General features: G+C 37.4%; 1 protein-coding gene across 4 annotated transcripts in view; it reads right to left on the bottom strand.

Moving 5' to 3' along the window:
* The window catches only part of hdac7a (histone deacetylase 7a), a 64,424-nt gene that overhangs the window by 13,578 nt on the left and 35,148 nt on the right, over positions 1–15,698 (bottom strand). For 3 of the 4 annotated variants that reach the window (XM_086160029.1, XM_086160031.1, XM_086160030.1), the window contains exons 3-17: positions 15,175–15,365; positions 14,714–14,804; positions 14,107–14,227; positions 13,880–13,980; positions 13,100–13,222; positions 12,587–12,696; positions 11,813–11,914; positions 10,184–10,355; positions 8,687–8,889; positions 7,709–7,915; positions 5,854–6,085; positions 5,275–5,408; positions 4,703–4,823; positions 4,403–4,452; positions 519–626 (exon numbers count right to left, since the gene is read on the bottom strand). In XM_086160029.1, the coding sequence (XP_086016155.1) occupies positions 519–626; positions 4,403–4,452; positions 4,703–4,823; positions 5,275–5,408; positions 5,854–6,085; positions 7,709–7,915; positions 8,687–8,889; positions 10,184–10,355; positions 11,813–11,914; positions 12,587–12,696; positions 13,100–13,222; positions 13,880–13,980; positions 14,107–14,227; positions 14,714–14,804; positions 15,175–15,321 (2,022 nt within the window). In that variant the 5' untranslated portion in view covers positions 15,322–15,365. The remainder of the gene's footprint in view (positions 1–518; positions 627–4,402; positions 4,453–4,702; positions 4,824–5,274; positions 5,409–5,853; positions 6,086–7,708; positions 7,916–8,686; positions 8,890–10,183; positions 10,356–11,812; positions 11,915–12,586; positions 12,697–13,099; positions 13,223–13,879; positions 13,981–14,106; positions 14,228–14,713; positions 14,805–15,174; positions 15,366–15,698) is intronic. The other variant, XM_086160032.1, reaches the window with a different exon arrangement.

The raw sequence follows: 15,698 nt of genomic DNA, 5'->3' as shown, positions 1-15,698 counted from the left end.
ATATTCATATTGTATTTAGAGTTTCTGTTGTGAGACCAGAATCAAGAAATGTTCTCCTTCCCCATCATGGTTTACCAGTATATAACTGCAACTCCTTACATGGTTAACTCCTTTCAAACACTGAAGCAACAACTTGGTCAATGAAAACGGTTAGAGAGACTGATGTTATTGCAAAAAAAAAAACCATGATGTGCATAAAGTGATGATGGTAAGAAAATCACTTGCTTTTTGCTGTCACAGACAAAACGCTAAATTTATCTGTTTAAAAAGCTCTATTGTTTAAACTGACATTCCATTTTGGCAGTCATTCTCTATGCAGTCCTGTGCAAATGTATGGCGAACGTTATGGAATAATTAATCCAAAAACCAAGTCTGACACTTTTCCAACATTCAAACAACACCTTAACAAATCAAAAAGCAACGTTTAAAAAAAAAAAGGAAAGATGTAGGACAACAATGATTCCCTATAGGAAATGTATTTAGAGGATTTTCTTTTACACTTTGACTTAATCACTCACCTTTAGTTCCCCCTTTGCAACTCTGACCGCAAGCTCAACTACACTGCCGGCTGCCATGCGTGATGCCGTGGAGGTGTGCGACTCGTTCCAGATGGTGTCATTATCAACCTGCAAATGAACAGACACATGATGGAGTTGAGGAACAAAACGTTACAATTTTTTTCTAATAAACAATCTGATATTTTATATTAAAAAAATACAATAAAATCAGTATCATACAATTGCAACAATATACTTTCCATCAATTCATGAAATTAATATGAAATAGAAAAAACAGCAGAAAAAGTCACATGTGATGTAGTGTTGATCATGTGGGGAATTAATACTATTATAAAATAAATATAATATTTCTATAAAAATGAAATGATATGACATATTTTGTGGCAAGGAGCAACACAGCTGAAAGCTTAGAAACGTATGATCCTCAAAGCCCCTCCATTGTGCGATTCATGAGATTATATTTTTGTAAATATTTCACCTTTATGAAATTAAAGACTGATTACATTCAAGTGGCATTTGTTAGAAATACTAAGATAAGGGTAGGTTCATTTCTGATGCAGATATGCAACAGAGCCTGTTGCATAATTCTTTCTTATGCTGTCGTAACTTATCACACTGCTTCTACTTCTTCCTCCCATATTGCTAGAAGTGGATTAGACAATCACACACAAATGAAGTGTGGTTTAAAATGATTGGTATGGATAGCTATTTATTCAGTCCCATTTTATCATGCCCGCAAGAGCATGATGAGATGCCAACCTTTGAAATCATTATTCAGGAAGAGAAAAGACGGCAATTTTCATTTTAAAGAAAGTAATGATGAGCTTCAACATCCAACTACAGAGAGAAATCACCCTCCTCAGTCTCCTGGGAAAAGTTTACACATGGTTTCTGGAAAGGTGACCAACTAGTTGTTGAACCTTTAATTCAAGGGGAACAATGCAGACTCTGTCAAAGTCATGGAACAGTAAGTTACCTCTTCACTCTTGCAAGGATCCTGGAGGGTTCATGTATGCTCATTATCTCTGTATGTCCCTAGTAGATTTTGGAAAAAGAGTATAAACTTGGCTCCCGGGTGCTCTGTTGTAGGTGCCACGGAACTATGGGGTCACAGTGCCGTTACTACCAGCCATCTAGTAACTGTAAAAATGCTGTAAGAGCGGCACTTGCAATCTTGGCACAACCTTATTTGTTAGCCATTGCCATTGATTCTGTTCATGATCCTCATGATCAAGATTTCTAGGCGCAGTTGTGGGGAAGACTGCGTGCACTTTGGAAACCTCAGGATACCTTTGCTTCTTTTTGTAATGATGTGGTCCTGTTGGCAGCATCATAATAGATCCTCCAGCAGGTATACCGGAGAAGTTTGTACCAAAATGCTAAGTGATCGGAATGAAAGTAAGCACCTCCAAATCAGAGGCCATGGTACTGTCCCCAAAACTGAGTGACTGTAGCCTACAGTTTGGCAGAGATGTATTGTTCCAAGTTGAGGAGTTCAACTACCTTGGAGTCTTGTTCACAGTTAAAGGGAGAATGGTAAATTTACCATTTATATCTAAATTTGCACCTATGATCATTAACTCTGGTCTATGACTGTAGAAGGTCTGGCATACAAGCAGCTAAAATTACTTTCATCTGCAGAGTCGCTGGATTCGGCCTCAGCAATAGAGAGTATAAACATCCTGGGGAAGCTTGGAGGAGAGCAATTGTGCCTGTGTATTGAAATGTCAGTTGAGGTGATTTGGGGATCTGGTAATGATGCCTCCTGGCCACCTCCTGCTGGAGGTTTTACATGGTCATCCCTGAACATGCTGGAGGGATCAAATATACCATCTGGCTTCAAAAGCCTTGGGGTTCTGCAGGATGAGCGACAGTGCATCGCTGGGGACAGGATATCTGGGTTGACCCCTCAGTTTACTGCCAGTATGACACCAGATAAGAACATTGGACATTGAATGAATGAGTTTTTACATATAGGTGGGATGTAACAAAAAATGCATAACAAGCACATGATAAAACCTGTTTTTTTTATATATTATTTTGACTTTCAATGAAGTCCGTGAAGCAATGTGGAGCAACAACATGGTGGTGGAGCAGGATTAATGGGAATGAAAGGTGATTACATTTGTGAGAGGTGGTGATGCAAGCTTATGATGCACCACCACATATGAGTCTTAAAAGTGAGAAAGAGGATGAGTTATATAAATTAATTTTCAAATTATAATGTTCTAAACCCCACGTCACTTTATAAAAGGAGAAAAAAATGAAAAAGATTAAAACAGAATTAAAGCAGTTGGTATTTATATTAAAGAATAGGCAATTTTGAACAGATGGGTTTTGAGTTGACTTTAATCAAGGGAGCAAGTCGACATTTGAAGAACTATAAGATCTCCATCCCATGGTATTAAGGCAAGCAAAGGGAGCAAAAAGTTAAGTCGCTGATGAAGACCTGAGAGAGTGGAGAGCAATATCAAGTAAGTTGGATAAGTATGGACAGGCCAGGTGTTGGATGCATTTAGAGGTGATTAGTATTATTTTGAAGTTAATCCTCTGGTAACCAATAGAGCTCTTGAGGAACTGGGAAGATGTCTGCTCTGTTAGGGGTCCAGGTTATGATTGGAGTTGCAGAATTCGACAGACAGAAAAGAATTTAGTTGCAGAAATCTATCAGGGAGGAGACCAGTCAAAGAAGGAAAATGGCTACAGCATGTGGAGGCAGGAAAGAATGGGGTCTATTGATATTGCATGGATAGAAAGAGGCAGACCAGGTAAGATTATCAGACTGGAAAGACAAAGTACTATCTGAGATTATACCCAACATCTAACCTGAGTGGAGGGAAGGAATACGGAGTTGTCAGTATTGATGGAGAAACTATGATTTGTAAATGATGGAGGCTATCCCGACAACAGGAACTTCAATTTTGTTGCTATTAACTTTGGGAAAGTTGAAGGAGAATAACAGTTTGATCACCATAAGGCAGTCAGAAAGGGAGGAAGGTAGAAGATTGGAATAGGGTTAAACAATCAAACTTGATGTTATGTTTATGGAATTTGTGACCAAGAGGGAACATTTAAATGATAAATGGAAGGAGCCCCAGAACTAAGCCCTTGGGCACACCAGGGAAAGGAAATGGAGGGGTGGGATTTGTGTTGAATGAACAGAACAAATTCTGTAGGTTCGAAGCAAAAGATTCTGGGGGCAGATGAGAAGGGCAGCTTAATTTTGGCCAATTTGTAGTTTATAGAGGAGTTAGAAGGGGAAGACCACAGAAGTCGCCAATAGTGTCAAGATCACATTCAAGAATAGCACTGCAAAGAGGGCTATTATTTCTTGGATGGAAATATAAAACGATTACTGTTGCAAGTTCTTTGAACCAAAGGTACGTTCTGTAATATCTGAAAAAATCTAACCTAGATAAAAAAAAAAAACTCTGTTGGAACAATGATAAACTAGCCTTGAGCTGTAACTTTGAATGTATACTTTATTGTACTATCTCAAAGCCAGGTCCATATTTACTGGAAATTTCCCCCTATATTCTGTTTTCCATTCCTGTTTGTTCACAAACTGGCATTACTGTCCATCTGGCTTGGACAATGAAAATCCAAGGCATTTCTTTTATCCCTGGTCCTGGACATGTTGTTCTCATTAGTATGACTTGTCATGGTTCGATACAGACTGTCAGGCAAACATTTGCATTGGGCCAAGCCAACTCTCTTTTCATGTTTAATATCCTCTTTTACTTCCTTTCTTGTAATTTTGCTTTGCTTGTCTTTGTTACATTTCTTTGAAACAATATCATCTTTCATTTCATCAATGTAGTGATTCTGTTGTTTCATTACAGCTTTCATTACGGGCACTGGAGTAAGATGAAAATAGTTCTTACCCCCACTCCCCCACATGGTAACATCACAAACATCCTTTGGGAAAGAATTCCTGATGACACAGAAACACAATAGTTGTGTATTTATTCATGTATTGAGTTATTTAATCAATCATATCTGTAACAGTATTTTCTACCTAACATAGTATCGTATTCTATGTGTAGTACTCACAGCAACAATAAAAATGACACATGAATTGAACATCGCGCTGGAGTTGAATTATAAGAAAAATGATATTGTTTGCAATCAACGCATTGAATTTTTCCAAAACTACAAAAACATGTGGAATGGGTGTTCCATACCAGCTAGTTTGCGGTTATCCAGTTTGAGTCTGTTGAGTGGGTTGGTGCCATAGAGTAGCACATGTCGCTCTGTGTGAACCGACTGCAGCTCTTCCAAAGTAGCCTTACGACCGCGAATACTCTTTGAAAAAAAACACAAAAACATTTTTATTAGCCTCCCAAACTCTAACACTAGGTCTGATAGGTTTGATAATGCGTTTCTACATATATATGGAAGGACAAAACCCCAGAAGTAGCAAAAATAAATAGGAAGAATACAGAAAAATATGGTCTCAAGAGTCGTACAATCTTGTCTTTGCAAACGGAATTGTTCAGTTTTGTCTGAGGCTTTATTTTTGAGATATTTCTCTTTCATTCTTGTAGAAGCCCTCTTGGATGTGAAGAAAAACTATTTCCAAAAAAAAAACATATTAAAGAAAAATGCTATCATGATACCTGCATATTAATGGCCCACATAATAAATGTTCAAATCAAGAAATTTCTCAGTTCTAGAGGAAATTGGATTAATAATCACTAACCCTATGTATATATATTGTACAGTGTGTTGCATTTTGGTTTTCCCCACGTCTCACCTCACACTGCCCTCTCAGACCTCTCTCCTGCAGGCGAGACCAAATGCTTTGTATTCTTCCAGCATGCTCTGGGTGAGTACTGTTGTCTCCACATGTGCACTGGTGTTTCAGCATCTGAGAATCATACACCAGGCCTGCAAACACACACAAACAAAACAATATTCAACATATATTTATTTCGTTTTTCTATTGGGGTGTGAGAAAAGCATAATTTAATTTTCATTATATATAGTATTTTGACTCTATATATTTGTTCTTTTCCAAAGGTCATACACACACACGCGCACACGCATACTATATTGTAGGTAGAACACAAAAAGTATAAATTCTTGCCATCGAGTAAGGGTTGGGGGAAACATCAATCCAGGTGGAAAAAAAAAAAAACAATCAGAGAAACATACAATGGAATTCACTTTTGGCTCATTTTATGTTTTGGTCACAGAAAACACACATTATGATGTGCGGTCCTTTTCCACACACCTATCCTCACCTATGGAGGCCCATCTCACATCCTGAAAGCCTCTATAATAGATATAACTATATATAACAGTTACTCTGAAAAGCACTGATATGACTCACCGGTGGTGAAGCGTGGTTTGCTGCTTGCCTCTTGTCCGGTGAGTGTCAGAGGTTTCTCTGGCAGAGTGAGTGATGTTGAAGCCGGAGATGACTGTGTACGCGACAGGGGGCGATGAACACCCAAACTGCCACCGACACCACCACCTCCACTGCTACGTAACATGGGCACGGCTAGAGTTTCCATCTGTCGATGCAGCTGCTGCAGCTGCTTCTGCTGTTCCCATAGCAATGACTAAAAAACAGGATAATGATGAAACATAATGAATCTACTGACACAACTAAAAGTTGATATTAGAATCAGAATTACATTCATTGGTCAAGTTTGAAAAAAAAAAACCAAGGCATTCATTTCCAGGTTGGCATTGCTCACTGTACAGGAAAGGTAATAAGTTGGGTAAAAAAAACAACAGTAAATAAATAAAACATTTAAAATATAAATAAGAAGGAAAACATAAACATTACATACAAAAACACAAGTATGTACAAAAATAATAATACAAAAATTCCGGGTGGAAACAAAATATGCAGTATAGCTATTGTGTTTTTTATTTCCTCACACTGACTTTTCACTGACAGTTCAGAGTGACAACTTTCAAAGAATTATATCAATTAATTTCAAAGGATTATAATAGTAATTACGGAAAACACAAAGGATTTTGTTAAAAGAATCCCTTTAAGTTTTGACAATGTAACTTTCTTCAAGAGTATTGACACCTTCCAGCTCAGTCCCTCTTCTGTGATGACCATCGATATTTCTATTCTGGATATTCAGATTTTACTTTTACTAACACCTACCCCAAAAAGCTCATGGCCTGGCTCACTATACCGGTAACAGCAGTGTGATTGTAATGGCAGGTTGACTCATGCAAATTGACTCCATAGTTGGAAAATCTTGGAAATGGTCGCCATCTACAGGACTATTGAGGTAATAACAGTCTATGTAAAATGCCCATCTCTTCTGTATATAGGCTTTTTATGGAAAAGAGCAGTGGTCCCAGTAAGCAGATTATTTGGTACCGGTCCACATTGCAAATCCTTCTTGGTATAAATTATATTTTTTTCATCAGACCCTCCGGATCTTATTTTGAAAAACGATTGTTTCTGCCTTCAACTTACTGCTGCACTTACTATTGTAATTGCCTAATTGAAAGTGTAATCATTGTATTCAGATTAAATACTGTGAACTGACAAAAGTTTTTATTATTGAACTCCAGCACCTCTAACTGGTCCGCAGAAAAATTTTCATGCATAAAAGCGATCCCTTTTACAAAAAGGTTGGGGACCACTTCCTGAGAACATTGTGTATCCATGCATACACACTAAATATCGAACTTTATTCTCAGGAGGGTCTGTGGTACAAAATGTAATGATATGATTTGTTTGGTCTTTTTCCTTTCTTAATAATCTTAACAGTTTTATAATTTTTTCGGCATTTAATCTCTTTCTAACATGACTTGATATTTTTCAGAACGTTAGCAATTAACTAGAGTGCAAGTTTTGGAAAACAAACAATGAAATTCAACACAAATTATGGGACAAACTTTAAGGACTTTTACAATTCTAAATTTAAAAGGTGACGTCTGAAATCCAAATACACTGCTACACAATAGTTCTAGAAAAGAAAAAAAATTATTTACATACATATATATATATATATAAAATAGAAAATAAAATAAAATAAAATAAAATATAAAATACAAAATATAAATGCATATATATATATATATATATATATATATATATATGATGCGCTGTTCTAAAGCCTAGGAGAATTCTTAAATATATTTTTCAGACAGGGGCTTTATAGTTTGTTTCATCTCAACTTAGGTATGAAAGGCACTTCATTTTCACTAACCTGATTTAGTATAAGTGCATGTTGCAGGTTGATTTGCTCCTCATGGGTGTTGGATACTGTTTGCTCCGCCTCCCTCAGAGAATCTGCCCTTGCTTGACTAGGATAGGTGGGTTCTGAGGGTGATGTTCCGCCACCATCCTCAGAGTCCATATCCTCGGATGGGATTTGGTGCAATCTTGGTTTCTCACTGGATTTCGACATGAGCTGCTAATGCAAAGCCACACAGATAGACACACCAGTGTGAGCAAATGTGCATGTGCATACACACACAGACATTCAGGGAAAGAAAGACTGGCAATATTACATATTGATTTTGATTAATCGCATCATATTTCATATGATATTCTAATATGAAATCCACAAGCAGAAACATCAGATGTTGTCCACATGTGTTTTTCTTTAACAGGAACCTGCCCCTACAAACTATTTTTCCCTCAGCCAAAGAGGTTATGTCCAATATATTTTAGGGCAGGTCTGCTAAATGTAGTGGAAAAACTACATTTTTTGGCCTTGGCAGTCTCAATCGACTTCCTTCTATTTAACCATTAAAAATTCCTTCCTCGGTTACAAAACATTTAACCGCATCAAATGAAATTGGATTCAACAGTAGAGCCAGTGTGGTGAGTTGCTCTTTGATTTAATGTTCTACTATTTAAATTGTTGATTTTACATCCATGGTTGCAGCCTTGAGGTTGCTGTGATACTATTTCACTCAGTCATTTACCTCCAAGATACAAAAAAATAAGAAAGTAAATCAAAAATAAGAAGATTGAAAATATGATTAATACATGTTATTTTAAAGATTACATTTTCTGTCAGGACTGCTAAATAGCTCCTGCTTATAGGCTATAGCTAGCAATCGGACCTAAAATGAATGTGGAATACATCTGAAATAACGACGTTCCACTTAAAAGATCCTTATTAGCATAACAATATACATTAATACACATCAGAATTCAAACATTCACTTCTTCACACCTTGCCAAGATGAGTCTGCTGTTTGAGTCTCTCAAGTAGTTGTGAGTTGTGATGTTGGAGAAGATGTGAATGAAAGGTACGTGCGCTCTGAGGAAGTGGCTCTGAGCGTGTCCTACTTAGGGGCTTATGAGTCTGAGGGCTGACTGGAGATAGTTGGTCCATCTTGGTGGCAAACTGCAAGGGGACAGGGTCAAGGCTTGGGACTAGTCAGGGAGAGACAGAGGAGAAGAGAATATATTAACATAAACGGAAACTAGCAGCAAGGATAGGAATTTCAATGCACCAGAGACCTATATAAAAAGATTCCTAATTTTGTTTAATGGCATATCCACTCAAATGAAAAAAAAACAGATAACTATATGTATGTAAGTGTGTATGCATGTATGTGTATATACATTTTTGGCAAGATTCCCCGGTCTCAGTGCCAAAGACAAGTGATTATTTGTCTAGAAATATAAAAACGTATACTTGGGGGATTTCCATACTAAAGCAAACCAGAAAACACAATATCAAAAAGCTCAAAAACAGAGCAAGTAAATAATGTAAGTTTACAGCAGAAAAGACAGCTGTTATACTGAGGGGTCTGGTGTCATAAGACTAATTTTAGGAAACCTATAATCATGTAAGCAATAATGATCGTTGATTATAGGATTGAATAATGATGGCTGCTGATCATATTTGCATGATGTGATTTCTATGCCTAACCAATAAAGGATGCTGTTTACTTTTTGCGCTTAACAAGAGGGAAATAGCACATATTTGAGATAGAACACTGCTTTCCTCATCTAATGTTAATGAACCTCTTTCTTTAGTAAAGACAGCCTGTTCTTCCAAAAAAAAACATATGCCCATTGAACCCACATCCGAGAAGTAAAGCAAAACCAAAAGTGAGAAAAAAATAAAATAAATCAGAAAAATCTAAAGCCTGACCCTTTGCATTTGGTGACCAGACAAACAAAGCAATTGTCCTGATTGTGACTTACAATTGGCAGATGTAAATGGATCATATTATAATATAATATATTTTAAAAGGAAGAAAGAAATCATTGCCTGTTAGCATTGGTAAGACCTTCATCTAAAATTAAGACCAAATCAGGAGCATATTTTAAGATTGTTGAACAAACTACTTTTCCAGTGTTTGCTTTTGATTAAAAAAATCAAAATGTTATGACAGTGAAGTGCTCAAACAGTGCTACCACACTTGATGTCTGTCAAGCTGTTAACCTTCTCCAGGCAGATGTTGCAGATTTGCGACAGCCAAATATCAGATTTTTCCTGCAACTACAACTTAATTTGAGCCTGAGAGGGTTAATGGTTACTGATGGCAATCTGTTCACACTTAAATATACAGTATTTGACACTAAGATTTTTTTTTTTTGGTCTTAGAATGCATCTGATATCCGATGCATCCCAGTAAATTATCTTCATCAGGGATATAATTCATGTGAGATGTATTTAGATACTGGCAATGTGGAGATGATTACATGTGCGTCTCACCAGTGAGAAGTGGAGTATGTACCAGGCCAGAAGGCTCCAAGATGATAACAGGCAGATGAGGATTCAACTGCCCAGCCTGATCCTCTCTACTTAGAAGAGGGAAGACCTGTGAGCCCCCGGCTGTAACCACAGGAACCCGTCCAACCTTCAGAGGAGACAACTCTCCCTCCCCCTGCACAAATGGGTCGCAACAGGCAGTTCAATATCACTCTACAGTAACAGGTTTAACCACAGTCCAATTTCAATACATAGAATCAAATGGAGATCTGGCTGTCAATTGCAGATTGTTTAAGATCCCTGCACCATGTCATACTTGCACTAAAAAAAAGCCACAAGGTTACAAGGGAATTTCATTTGTAGTATCTGAAATTTCCCTGATGAACCTTCACATAATGTCAGTGAAATATACACACTAAATTTTCCCTCAAATTAATTAGCTTCATTTAAAAACTCTATATTGATTTTAAACATGAAGCTGTCATATGTAATATTTCTTTAAAGAAAGAGCAACTGGAGTTCTTCTTTATTTAATCTATTGTTATTTGACAACTTCTCGCTACAGTACAAACACTCAGGCAATCCTTCCCCATTGGCAATGAATGCAAATGATTCAGTCCAAGATACGTTAAATCCTCTGTTCTCCTCAGTTATTTTTCTCTTTTTCCCCTTGGGATCAATGGCCCATCACACAGCCGCCGGTTTGTTTACAACAGCCACCTGCCTGGCATCCCGCCCTACTGATAGAAACATGTGTTGCAGGCTATGACGCAAATTTTTGTTGACAGAAATGTTGAAATTTAATATTTATTCTACACATTTTCACAGCATTGGAAAACTTTAAGAATGTTTGTGTCTACAGAATTCATATTAAAGCAAAAAAATATTTTCAAACATTTTGAAAAAGCTTCAGGGAGCCACTGGGGCGGCGCTAAAGAGCTGTGGGTTGCTGGTCTAGAGGCATTCACACTCCTAAAAATGTACCAAACAATACTGGAGAAAATAAAGTATCAAGAGCAAAAAGATTACAATAGTTGGCATTGTAATCTTTCTCTGTCGGTACTAGTTTTCGGGTGTGGCATGAGGTTAACTGGCATTCGTCCACGCCTGAAGAGATGTGCTTCAAAGGGCAAGGCTGGCTGGTTTAAGCCTACAATTGCTGTAAGGGCTCATCATGCTATTCTTTGATCCCCAGGCTTAATGCCTTGAGCTCCTGGATTTCAGCAGAGGGCTTATTGAATAAGATGAACCCTTATTGTAATTTGTGATGTTAGACTCCATTCTGTGATTCAGCTCACTATTAGGGTGTTAGTAGCACCTTTGATCACTTGATAAACAGAAAGTCAGTTACACTGTGACGTTATGCAATATATAGTCATTAATGAAGCTATGTGAAGCTTGATAAATACAATTTATACTTCACACAGTCGGATATCCATGTGTGTCTGGTAACGACAAGTCACTTTGCAGAAACATGACATGTGTAATAAACATACTACAAATTGACGGTGGTGTTCGGTATAGTGCTCATGATGAAATTTCATTAAATCCATTTTAAATAAATAAAATGTCCTAAATGTCCACCCTGGCAGGTCTTTCCATGCATGTAAGAGTAAATGAATGAATGGTTACCCTGACAGTGGCTGGGAGTCCCAGTGTGATGGTAGGCAGAGAGGAAGGGCTCTGAATGGTGAAATTCGCAAGAGTGCCATCTCTGAGTAGCAGCTTTTGTGCCTGTAAACAATTTTAATTCAGGTTGAGACATTAGTTTAATATTTCTTCAGCATCGTAAGACTAATGAAGTTGCCTGACATGAAAGAGATGAAAAAACATAAAATGATAAATGCATTAAAACAAGGGCCTGTATACACTAAACATTTAGTTAAATTGTAACCTAATAGCATTCAAACCTATTGTAACCTAATTAAACCTAACCAAGTTTTTTGGCCTGACCTACAGCAGTTACATAATCAGAAGTCAGAAATTCACAGCAGGTGTGACACCAGTTGCTTTGTCCTGGACATTCTGTGATTAAATTAATTATGTATAAACAGCTGACGCACAGTCACTGACTCCTGCTCCTGTGCTGTTGCTTCAAACATGTCATTATTTAGCTGGGAAGACTTCATGTACATGAAACAACAAACGGTACATTATAAGCTTGGGCTTATAATGTCTAAGACATTAACATCTTCATGAATGAGGTCAAATGCTCTTGTTTTCAGATTTATATCTTAATATCTTGAAACCTGTGATTAATATTTATTTAGAGTGAGGAGTGAAGTTCACTTTGAGGAGTGAAGTTTAGTTTTATGTATTGATACTTAAGGACTCAATCACGTAATATGCACAATATGTATGTGTGTGTGTGTGTGTGTGTGTGTGTGTGTGTGTATGTGTGCTTACCTCATGAGAGAGGCCGCCTGCAGATGGCAGCAGCCCATTCTCATTGGGCAGACTGTCATTGGGAGAACTACAGCCAGAGACTGGGGTGCTGCTGCTGCTTGGGGATGAGTCTGTGGAGGCAACAGATGAAGACCATTTAATCACTGAATTATATCAAATACATCTCTAATAAGTGTACACACTTTGTTACAGGGAAGTGCTACTGAAAATTGTGTTCATGTAGCAGACATGGGACTTGACCATTGCAATGCCGCTCTTTGCACAAACAGAAGGGTCAGTTTTACTAAGGCAGCTGTAACTCTTTACATCTCAATGCAGATATTTATATCAATCAAATATTTTTTTTTAAACAGACAGTGGTAGTCCTATGATAGCAATTGGACAAATATTTACACACTTTTTCAAATGCATTGGAAATCCGGCACATTATGACAATGTGAAATACAAACTTGCAACAGCAAATAACAATACTAATATCAGACCATCACTGTTCAGTTTTTGGTTTCTAGTTACCCAGTGTATCAGGTACTCTGTGTTTGATGGTAGGTGGGGCACTCTCTTTGCGAGTGAGTGGGCTCTTGCGTGTGTTGAGATGTTTCTTTAGCTTGTGCTTCACCTTTAGATTGGGCTCGGAAACTGAAAAACCACAGTGAGAAGCTTCACTTTATCTGATCATTATTATATATTCATACCATTTTGAAAGACTTGCCACTGGCACAACCTGTTGACGAAATGTTATCAGCTTAATGGTAACCACAGAAAAGGAACTGAAAATAATTTGTAGGGTGCTTTCTCACTCCAAATAACTACATGGCAACAAAGGCTGTCAGTTACTATTATGAAAAATAGATAAAAAAACATGCCTTTCAATCATAAGAATATACAAACCATTTTCACTCTTAATTCAATACATAAAACATTTGTCCATTCACATAAGCTTCTGAAGGTTGTTTTCTTATAAAGCTGTCTAATGAAGCTCGGTTTTCTATCACTAATTAACACCTGAAGCTAAAGCAGACTTAGGAAAATCTTTTAGGTATTGCAAGAATTCTTTTCATAAAAAGTGCCCAGTGCAGGATTTTGTTTTATTTGCAAATTGTTTTATTAATTTTCATTATGCCTGTGCCAGGCAAAATGTTGTATTTTTTTGTATCATATACCTCTAAAAGTTGGACTGAAACATGAATGAACTAGATTTACAATTAACACATGTTTTATATGTTTTTGTAATGAGAGTTACAACATTCATATTTACTCAGAATTATTGAAATGAATGCGTGTTAATAGTATTACCTGCTCTGCGAAGCTGTGTCCCCTCGAAACCATCAGATGACGGTTGAGATGGACATGAGACCACTGGCTGGGAAGCAACAGATGGGTCTGGGCCCAGTTTTCTGTGGGGGTACGACATAAAACATTCTTTGAATAAAATAGAATTAATGTGTTCACAATGTCGATTTCTAGGCGATATGAAATTATTCTTTGTTTCTGAGGTTGTATGACCCAGCATTTTGTGTCACCTGTATGTTACTGGTGCCGGAGTCAGAGTGTTGGAGTTGGCTCTTTCCAGCGCTGCCTGTTTTTGCTTTTTTAGAATAACCTCCTGTAGTTTCTGTTTAACCAGCGAACTGGCCACTGCACCTGTCCACCAGTCACAAAACAAACATTTCAAAAACATGCAAAGCACATTTATGAGCTTTTTGAGTACCCAAGGCCTTGTTATAAATGTGTAGGATATTGTTTAATTTTACGCACGCACGCACGCACGCACGCACACACACACACACACACACACACACACACACAATAACCTGTGTAACATATTACTGCATAGAGTGAATGGAGTATGGTCACTTGTTAGTCTGTGACGACATTCACAACTCCCTCTATGTTTCTACTTTTGAGTGCATGTGTGTTTAACTGTGTGCGGGAGACGTTAATGTCAATATTGACCTAGTGACTTGTACCCAGACCCAAAGCTTTATTTAACTGCAATATTGTAGCTTGACTAGTGAAACTTAGCTCCCCTTTTAAGCAAATAGTCCCCCCTCCCCCTCCAAAAAAAATGCTGTGATCATAATCATTTTTTGAATGAGTGTGTGTGCACAGGTTCGGGGCTGAACTTACTTTGTTGACTCTTGTCTTTGTGTTTTAGCTGTTGCAATTCTTGTTGTTTCTCATGGTGCTCTTGTTCCCGCCTCCTCTGCTCCATATTAAACTAAAAAACACAGAGCGACATCACAAAACCAATTAAGTAGGAACACTTAAGGGACGACTTTATTAAGAAACAAAAACTAAGCTCACTACTTTTCTTTCAAGTTTAACACATTTATAACTGTGAGTTTGTGTGTATACATGTGTATGCACGCTTTGTACAAATCATCCCTCAGTGGGAAGAAGGCCTAGATGTATTTTATGACCTAGTGGATGGCAATAGTGGAAAGAGAAATAAGAGGAAAATAATAAAGATGCAAAATCAATGTCTGTATTCTTCACGAGCTACGCAATCTAATCAGAGCAGATATTATACTATAAGAAAAACAAGGCATTTGATAATTTAATAATGTTATATGATATTTCTTTCTTACCCGTATGTGCTGGTGCAACTGCTGCTGGGAAAAGGAAGTTCGAGATTGAGGAGAGAACGAGCTGAGAAGTAATGGTGGGTGCAGTGGGGCGAGGAGCGCCGTATCAGAACCAGGGCGCATCCCCCGCTCACCCACCCGCAGGTCCATGGAAAACTAGGCAATATGTAACACAGGCACTGCCACTGAACAATCTGGAAGATGAGAAAATTAGGGTGAGAAGACATAAATGAGGGCGTTAATCTGATTTATAAAAACGCAAATATCACTTGGAAATATAGCAATTAGTAAGCAGTTACAAGAAAAGAAAAGCAGTATAATTAAACATTTAATTATGTAGTAATGAAAATAGATGTGAATTGTCAGATTATTGAAATATTAATTGTTCCTTATAAACTCTGCATTTATTCCTTTGATGGATAGATCTAAACTACCCTTATAATATAATACTCTTTTCTATACCACATAGCAGCAATCAGAAGCACCTTTTATATTTTCAGTGATGAATAGATTACAGAAGTTAAATT

This window comes from Fistularia commersonii, chromosome 14 (genome assembly GCF_037954325.1).
Source record: "Fistularia commersonii isolate RoL2024-O1a breed Wild chromosome 14, RoL_Fcom_v1.0, whole genome shotgun sequence".
Classification (NCBI taxonomy): domain Eukaryota; kingdom Metazoa; phylum Chordata; class Actinopteri; order Syngnathiformes; family Fistulariidae; genus Fistularia; species Fistularia commersonii.
Note: the sequence above shows the minus strand (reverse complement) of the source record. Positions and strands in the feature narration are given on the sequence as shown.